We start from the raw sequence: 9,534 nt of genomic DNA on the forward strand, positions 1-9,534 counted from the left end.
GGTGGGTGGGGGGTGGGGGGGGTGATTAAAACGGAGATTGTTGAGACTTTTTGACCGAAGTTCAGGATCTGAGCAGACTCAGGAAACAGGTTTGAGTCAGGGACTGAACCGGTTCAGGTTTTAATGGAGGATCAGAGACCTGATGGAGTCATGTCTGCTGTTCTCTGAGCCGCTAGAGCTGAGCTCAGCTGCTCTGTTGTTTGTGTTGTGTGTTTGTGTTGTGTGTTTGTGTTNGCCTAAATGCATCTTGGGAGTTGTAGTTAATGTCTCTAGGCTGAGGCAGGAGGACTCTGGTGTAAGGAAAGTACCTGAAACCAGTTCAAGAGTAGAGGGGACATGAGGGGCGGTGGGGGGTGGAGGGGCAGCTCGATCGGTCGGGGGTGGGCGGGGGCTGACTGGGTGATTAAAACGGAGATTGTTGAGACTTTTTGACCGAAGTTCAGGATCTGAGCAGACTCAGGAAACAGGTTTGAGTCAGGGACTGAACCGGTTCAGGTTTTAATGGAGGATCAGAGACCTGATGGAGTCATGTCTGCTGTTCTCTGAGCCGCTAGAGCTGAGCTCAGCTGCTCTGTTGTTTGTGTTGTGTGTTTGTGTTGTGTGTTTGTGTTGTGTGTTTGTGTGTGTGAATGTGTGTGAGTGCTGGTGGTCCAGCTGGATCTGGTCCAACAGATTCCAGTCCTCTCCGTACAATCAGCTTTTGTCTGTGGCCTCAATCCATATGAAAGGACTGAGACTCTGCAGCGCCCCCTGCAGGTGCCACTGACATCACACTGACTGCTGCCACACTGCAGCCATTCAGCCCCACTGTGGGGGGGCGGAGCCAGGGGGGTAAACACTGACTCAGTCATGGAGCAGCTGCAGTTCTGATCCAACAACAACCAGACCACACATCACTGTGGATTCATCAGTTGTTGCCTTGGCAACAGTTACCTGTAGATATTCAAAGAAAACACACATGACCAAAAGTGTCAGTCCTATCAGCAGCAGGGTCTCTGACACCTGATCCATGTGGATCTGGTTCTGTGTGTGTGGATCAGAGACTGATCTGGATCAGCAGTTCACAGTCTGGTTCTGGTCCTGGATCTGCAGGGTCACAGGTCCGCTGTTGATCCGTCTGTAGCTGCTGATGACACATGTTACTAACTCCACTTCTGTGTGTGACCTTTGTGCAGCGCCCTCGGCGGCCCCCAGGAACCTGACCTTTGACCTCTCGGAGCAGCAGCTGTCTCTGACCTGGGCCAAGCTTGAGGAGGACGAGCTGCAGGGGAAGCTGCTGGCCTACAAGGTGCAGTGGACTCTGAGAGGAGAGGCACAGGTGAGAGTCCAGGTCACAGGGTCTGCTTCTGCTTCTGCTTCTGGTTCTGGTTCATGCTGACTGGAGACAGATTCATCACAGGTTTTCATTAACGGTTCTGGTCCTGGAAGATCTGGAGCTGTTCAGCTCTTTAGCTTTGAGCAGGAGAACTATCACATATTTTAAATCAGATTTTAATTGGAAGTTAAACGTGATCAGATTTTCTCTGAAGGTGCGTTCAATGTCGTGTTGAACCTGATGCTGTTATTGTTAAAGCAAGTGGAGCTGCTGCTGTGTTCAATGACTTCATTAGGATTAGATTTCTTCTTCCAGTCTGCTGTTACCTTAGCTTAGCTTCTGTTAGCCTCTATTAGCTTCTTTGATGCTGTTTTCTCTTTTCTCTGTTGGTAACAGTGACAGTTAGGAGTTAACAGTTAGGTAGTTGTTCTTACTATTATTATTTTATTTTAATCTTTATATACGTCTCCCTGTGTTTCCCAGGAGCCTCTGCTGTTTAAGGAGAACATGGCTCAGCTGTCAGGAGGAGGACGTTTCTTTAACGCCTCCTTCCAGGTCTCAGCCTGCACCTCAGTGGGCTGTGGACCCTGGACCCCCCCGGTGCTGGTGCTGCCGGCCTCAGGTAAACACTGGTCTATAATGGTTCATTAAATCTGAAGGAGAAATCCTGCACCACCACAGCACAGGGTCTGAAACTGGGACCAGCACAGGGCTGCAGCAGATATCTACTGAATATACAGATCAATAAACTGGGTAAACAGTTTTTACTGGATATACAGGTTATACTGGTTATACTGGGTAAATTGGGGACTTGTTACCAGAATAAGAAAAGATGATGTGATTGACTGTTTACTGGTTGACTGACTCCCTGTTGGTCCCTCAGTGCAGGTCCAGGTCCAGCGGAGCCACATGTGGGTTGGTCTGCTGCTCGGTCTGCTGGTGGCCACCGTGGTGGGTCTGCTGCTCACTGTCGTCGCTCAGCGCCGCGGGAAAGAAACGCAGTTCGGGTACGAACCTCTGAGAGAGACTGGAGTTTAATTAGAGAGCGTTGAGACCAGTTTGAAGCAGGAAGTGACTGTGTGTCTCTCTGTCCAGCTCGGTCTTTAAGGGTCCAGGTCCTGAAAGCTCCGTCTCCTTCACAGCAGCTCGGTCCTTCAACAGAACCTGTGCAGAGCTGCAGGAGTCCACACGTGAGTCCACACGGGTCTCTGGTTTATGTTCTGTTGGCTCTGGTTAGACGGGGTCTCTGTTCAGGTCCATCCAGGGGGGCTGAGGGGACAGTGTGAACCCAGAGGAAGGTCAGTCAGCGACAGAAGGTTTGATGAGCATGAAGCAGCTTCACCTGTCTGTTTACACCAAACACTGCTACCTGTATTTACCTGCTGCCTGCCGGCCAATCAGATCCTCCGTCTGAGCGACAACAACCTGTCACAGGCTCACTGTCACTCTGAACCTGAATCCTCTAGATGTCTCCTCTGGAGTCTCAGCTGTGTGTAGCGTTACATCCAGTTCTTACGTTTGATTGGATCGCTCAAAGAGGGGCGTGGCTCCACGAGCACGCAGGTGCAGGTGAATCCTGGACCTGGAGCAGCTGGTTCAGGTTTCACTGAACACTGCCACTACTTAAACTGTGTGTGTGTGTGTGTGTGTGTGTGTGTGTCTGTGTCTGTGTCTCCCTCCAGTGGACAGTCTCGGTATAAACAACGACCTGAAGAACAAACTGCAGGACGTCCTGATCCAAGAGAGACTGATCACACTGGGACACATGCTGGGGAAAGGTAAACAACAACGACGGCACAATAACAACACAGACTGACAAACACCAAACAGCAACAGCTGTAACCACACCCAGCAATGATGTCACTTGAGTTCACCTGTGCATCAGGTTTATTGTTATATCCACACACACGGTGAACTGCGGTTCCTCAGGGACGTCAGTGCAGCACAGAACAGATAAACAGCACAGTGACATCACTGGTGACCAAGGTCAAGGAACCTGGTGTCATGACGACCCCCTGCCCTCCTCTGACCATGAGTTGTACTAAGTGCCTCGTCCTCCATGTCCCTTTTCAGCCCCAACTCTGTGTGTGTGTGTGTGTGTGTGTGTGTGTGTGTGTGTGTGTGTGTGTGTGTGTGTGTGTGTGTGTGTGTGTGTGTGTGTGTGTGTATATGTGTGTGTTGTACACAGTCTGTGTGTGTACAAAACAAACACAAAGTGCTGATGTGCAGTAAAACTGAAAGACGTTTCACTAATTCTACACAAACTACTACACAATAAAATTACTTCCTGCAGTTACAGTATCACAGTAAAAGTGTCTCCTGTGACTGATCTCTGATCAGATCAGTGATCCTGCGTCATGTTAATGTAGCTGCTTTAACTACGTCAGATACTCTTAGTTTAGTTCCCTGGTTCACAATCTTAGTTTTAATTTGGTGTCAAAAAGATCCTAAAAGTGTAAATGTTAGAGAACGTAGAAGAAGACGTCAGGACAGTCGGCACCATGAAACACCAAACTGAAACCAGAACAATCCTCCTGAGACAGATCACTGTGATCAATAAAACTCAGATATTCAGTGTTTAAATGTGTGTGTGTACCTGTGCAGGTGAGTTTGGCTCAGTGCGTGAGGCCCTCCTGAAGACGGAGGACACATCTGTCCAGAAAGTGGCGGTCAAAGTGCTGAAATGTGAGTCAGACATGTCTTCTTCTGTGGGTTAATGAAGATTAGGGAGGTTTGAGACAGACAGGACACACCTGAGGGAAACTCAGGTGTTAACAGGTGAAACTGTCTGTGTGTCATGGTGTATGGGAGCTGATGGTGAGTCAGCTGATTAATATAGTGCGTGTGTGTGTGTGCGTGTATTCCTTCAGCTGACATCACCTCATCAGGTGACATTGAGCAATGTCTGAAGGAGGCGGCCTACATGAAGGACTTCCACCACCCCAATGTCATCCAGCTCATTGGTAACACACTCTCTCTCTCACACACACACACATGTTACCCAGGGGTCAAAGGTCAGATGGTTTGATTGACAGTCTGACTGTCCTGTCCAATAGGAGTCAGTCTTCACCGGCGTCCAGGCCAGCGGCTGCCGATCCCGATGGTGGTTCTTCCATTCATGAAACATGGAGACCTGCACACCTTCCTGCTGCTGTCCAGACTGGGAGAGCAGCCGTTTGTAAGAGCTCACTGTTTACTCTTTCTACAGGTGACCTCACCTGTCACACTAACACTTACCTGTGACACAGGTGAGTGCTGAGGGGGCTGCAGCTCTGGTGTAACATTAACAGGTTTCAGTGTTAGAGCTTCACAAAAGAACAGAGCAGAAAGTCAGTGAAGTCTAAGGTCTTTAAGTGCGGCAGGTAGATGAAGAACAAGTCCTCGTACCTGGACTGACCCAGTCCTCCTGTCCCCCCCCTCAGGACCTGTCCCTGCAGACTCTGATCCAGTTCATGTTGGACATCTCCCGGGGGATGGAGTATCTGAGCAGCAGGAACATCATCCACAGAGACCTCGCTGCCCGAAACTGCATGTGAGTCCACCAATCAGCAGCTACACTGATGTTAACACAGAAACACCACAGTACATTATATACAACAGTTTATTTACAATAGTTTTCAACATTTCCCATCAGCCCACAGGGCCAGGTGAAAGGTCACATCTTTATTTATCACGGGGGGTGTGTGTGTGTGTGTGTGTGTGTGTGTGTGTGTGTGTGTGTGTGTGTGTGTGTGTGTGTGTGTGTGTGTGTGTGTGTGTGTCGCAGGCTGGATGAGAACATGACGGTGTGTGTTGCAGACTTTGGTCTCTCTAAGAAGATCTACAGTGGAGATTATTACAGACAGGGCTCGGTGTCCAAACTGCCTGTGAAGTGGATCGCTCTGGAGAGTCTGGCTGACAACGTGTACACCACACAGAGCGACGTGGTACAAACACACACACAAATGCATGATAATATAATTAGCTTGGTTGGTGAGCCTCAGTTGTACACTACTTTTCATGATGCATTGTGGGATACTGTGAGTTCACTATAAAGGGTATAATAATTCTCCCCATACATCCGGGGCCCAGTACATAATGGTGAACTCACTCTGTAGTGGACTATAGAGGGAGGTAGTGAGTGTTTTCGGACACAGCCAGGCTCTCTGTCCTGGAACACTGGATCTACATTTCCCATAATGCATCTGGATCGTGTTTAAATTGAGCCTACCTGCCAGGTGAACTACAATAACACTGTGCGTGTGTGTGTGTGTGTGTGTGTCTGACAGTGGGCGTTTGGTGTGACAATGTGGGAGATCATGACTCGAGGTCAGACTCCGTATCCTGGAGTGGAGAACTCTGAAATCTACGAGTTCCTGATCAAAGGAGAGAGACTGAAGAGACCTGCAGACTGTAGGGACGACATGTGAGTCTGCAACCACACAACTACTACACAACTACAACTGCACAGTCACTAAATGTTCTGGTCTAAATATATGTCACAAATGTTCCATGTATATAAACCTAACAGGTCTGTAAGATCTGCAGGAGCTGCTCCGTCAGTGGAGCTCAGAGTTCAAACTAAACAGGTTGAAATGACTTTCAGCCACAGGGCTGCCCCCTGCTGGAACCAGCTGGAACTGACAGTAACCGGCTGGAACCGGCTGGAACCGACAGTAACCAGCTGGAACCGACTGGAACCTGCTGGAAACTGCTCCTAGCGGATCAAATATTATCATTATTATTATTCAATTACTATAAATATTGATATTATCTGTTTTATAATTAAACTGATTTTATAGTTTTCTTATCATGCTCTCTCTCCTTCTTCTCTTTCCTTTTCATTCTCTTCCTCATCCTCCACTTCCTCTTCTCCTTCCTTTTCCTCTTCTTCAGTTATGACATCATGCACAGCTGTTGGAGTCCAGTTCCTAAATGTCGTCCCAGTTTCCAACATCTGGTTGAACAGCTGGAGGCGCTGTGGCTCAGCCTGTCCCCCGTCCCCCCGCAGAAGGAGCCTTTACTGTACGTCAACCTGGAGGGGGAGGAGGGCGAGCGGGGCAGAGAGGGAGGAGGCGGCGTGTGGGCTCAGGGGCTGGAGGAGGCGGCGGCAGCGAGCTGGAGTGTCCCCTGGCAGGGGGGGGCGGAGGATGAGGAGAAAGACTGGCTGATGGTGGGGTCCGGGGCCGCTCTGGCCATCGGGGGGGACTACAGGTACATCATCGGCCCCTGTGGAGGCCCTGATGAGGAGGTGGGGGGAGAGGCGGGGGGAGGAGGAGGAGGAGGAAGGAGGAGGAGGAGGGAGTCAATGGACACCTTACAGGAGGAGGTGAGGGACGAAGAGGACGAGGACGATGTTGTCATTAACGTCTGACCAATCGCAGAGCTCCACCTCCTCTCACCTGATTGGACCTGTCAGTCAGCTGATCAGAGACGCTCACTTCATGGCACTGAGCAGCAGCAGGCGGGTGGAGACGTTACTGAACACTGAGCTCACACACACACACGCGCGCACACACACACACACACACACACACACACAAAATCAGTCAAACCAGAGTCTGAGCGGAAGGTGAAGATTCATATTCATTTTTCATTATTATCTGAAGATTATTGGATCATTGATTGATCAGTAAAATGATGGAAGACGACGAGTGACGAAACAGGAAGCGACGTCTTGTGGGGGAAACAGGAAGTGTTCATGTTTCAGAAGCTAAAAACATTTAGCAGAACAGTAGCAGATTATTTTTTGTGATGATCAAACTAATTGATTGCTGCAGCTCTGAGTAACTAATAAGTAGATTAAAGGGTAATGACAATCATCAGATCTTCATCATCTTCATCATCTTCAGCTGAACAGAACAACATGGAGGTCAGATCAACATGCTCCAACATGGCTAAGACTTTTACTGTGAAGTCTGAGGAAACTGGTCCTTCAAAATAAGAGCTCTACTCTGGACATTTACCACTTCAGTCATCTTTTTTTATTTGGACACAGTCTGACACTGCGCCCCCACCTCCACACACACTGGCAGATTAGCATGTGTCACAGCCTCCTGCAGGGAAACAATTAATGGATTAATCAATTAGTCAATCAACTGAAAATCAATCAGACACTATTTTGATCAGTGTTTCAGTTGGTTCCAGCTTCTTCTCTGACTAACCTGGTACTAAACTGACCGCCAATAACTAGTCCTCAGACCGAGTCATGTGACAGTGATGTTACCTGGTTCAGGTGGAGCAGTCATCAACCACCATAAGCTACTGGTCACACAGGTGACCTTGTGTAATATGTCGTGTAGTTTGTGTTTGTTTGTGTAGTATGTCTCTCAGGTGCTGCTCTGCTCACGTTTTTTTTATTATTGTTAATATCTACAGCAGAAACCACTGGATGATTGATTATTAATTGGTAACAACTTAATTATAATTGATAATTGTGTCTTTTTTCAAACTCAGTGATGAAACGTTTGTCAACAACAAGACACCAACAGTTTTTATTTTCAGACATTTTAATAATGAGACGATCTATCGGGAGATTAATCAACAATAATCAACAATAAAATGTTTGAAGCTGAAAACAGTTAGTCAATTAACTCACAACAATTTAATGTCAATTATCTCTTATTTTAAATGATTCAGTTTCTGTTTGGGGGAGGGGGTTGAGGGGTGAGGCCCCTGCACTGGGCCGATCCGGCCCTGACTGCTGCTGTAAGTGATGTTCACACACTGGTCAGACCAGACCTCCTCTATCTCACTAACGTGTATTTGTAAAGATGAATTGTGTATTTTACAGATGAACTGGTTCGTGTTGATGGTGTCTGACATGTTTGAATTCAACCACTGGTCACTAGGGATGAAAGGAGCCTGTTTTTATTCTGGTCACAGACCTGGGTCTATTGAAGACCAGACCAGACCAGAGGTGGTCCTGTCCTCACCTGTCTGTACCACTGTCCTCACCTGTACACGAAGAACACGTGAGACTCTAATGAATAAAGTGTTTTGTGTCATGTTGATTTAATCTCATTACCAGCAGCCTTAGTCCAGTACCGAGGATGACGTCTTGACTCACCTGAAAAATAACACCTTGATCACTGAGTACACACACAGGGTGTTACGTCACAGGACAGACAGGGGAATCGGAGGATCACACACTGCACAGAATATATAAATATAATATATAAAAAAATGTTAGTTTCCTAACACAGTGACAATGACTCGTTACATCAGTTTAATATGGAAAAGCATTGAGAGCGTTGACTGTGTACAAGTACACAAGTATCCAGGTACTTCAAGTACTCAGTCTGCAGTAACGTGACATGTATCAGCTGATTGTTGTGTTCATGTTCGACAACGGTGAAAAATATTTTATTCAGATGTTCGTAAATCTGTCGGATAAACTGGAGCAGTGACGTGTGTATACAAACAGGAAGTGATTCATTCATTACATCAGTGTACCTGCTCTGACGTCATATTCAACATTTCTGTTTCTCTGGAGACACCGGGACTGCACAGCTGTTCCCTCTGTCTCCGGGTCAAACCCGGGTCAACACTCACCGCTTCATAAAAAGATACCGAGGGAACCTGCAGACCTAGTCCCGTCCACAGCGGGTCGAGGGCGGGGTTTGTCTGAGAGCCCCTCGGCCTGGTTCAGCTGACAGTCACCTGGCTGATCACCTGGCTGGTTAGCTGTTAGCTGGCCTGTGAGCTAACCTATATGTTGCTGCAGCTTATAGTGTTGAGCGATGCACACACAACAGACACACTAAACCGCGAATCAATATCAGTATCTTTCCTACAGCGCATGCGCCACAGACGCGCAAAGACGGTTTAGCGTCCGTCACCGTCAGACAACGGATCAACAGAAACTAACATCTGAAACAAGCTGCTGTGTCCAGTGGTGGAGGAAGTAGTCAGTGTACAGTACTGATACTTCAACATGTACTTCTGATATTTAATTACTGTGACTCTTACTTCAGTCAGTCTGTCAGTAGTGTAGAGAAATGTCTACATATTACATAAACATTATTATTATAAACATTATTGTAACTCGCCGAGGTTCATGTTTGAGCGGCATTTACTGCTAATGATTATTTCCATCATGGACTAATCTATTGATTAATGGTTTAATAATAATACTGAGACCCAACCTGGAGCCTGGAGTGGCTCCTTCAGAGCGTTTTTCGCTAAGACTTCAAAATAAAATTGAAATACATTTAAATTATCTTTGGTAATTTGTCTGA

General features: G+C 47.4%; 1 protein-coding gene across 1 annotated transcript in view; it reads left to right on the forward strand.

Annotated features, from left to right (window-relative positions):
* The window catches only part of tyro3 (TYRO3 protein tyrosine kinase), a 14,149-nt gene extending 7,481 nt beyond the window's left edge, over positions 1–6,668 (forward strand). The window contains exons 7-18 of the mRNA XM_022766100.1: positions 1,176–1,318; positions 1,799–1,937; positions 2,199–2,322; positions 2,411–2,505; positions 2,998–3,093; positions 3,920–4,000; positions 4,186–4,278; positions 4,372–4,493; positions 4,738–4,847; positions 5,082–5,241; positions 5,584–5,720; positions 6,191–6,668. Coding sequence (XP_022621821.1) covers positions 1,176–1,318; positions 1,799–1,937; positions 2,199–2,322; positions 2,411–2,505; positions 2,998–3,093; positions 3,920–4,000; positions 4,186–4,278; positions 4,372–4,493; positions 4,738–4,847; positions 5,082–5,241; positions 5,584–5,720; positions 6,191–6,668 — 1,778 coding nt within the window. The remainder of the gene's footprint in view (positions 1–1,175; positions 1,319–1,798; positions 1,938–2,198; positions 2,323–2,410; positions 2,506–2,997; positions 3,094–3,919; positions 4,001–4,185; positions 4,279–4,371; positions 4,494–4,737; positions 4,848–5,081; positions 5,242–5,583; positions 5,721–6,190) is intronic.
* Positions 6,669–9,534: the final 2,866 nt, after the last annotated feature.

Source organism: Seriola dumerili, unplaced genomic scaffold (genome assembly GCF_002260705.1).
Source record: "Seriola dumerili isolate Sdu_G_001 unplaced genomic scaffold, Sdu_1.0 BDQW01000811.1, whole genome shotgun sequence".
Taxonomy (NCBI): domain Eukaryota; kingdom Metazoa; phylum Chordata; class Actinopteri; order Carangiformes; family Carangidae; genus Seriola; species Seriola dumerili.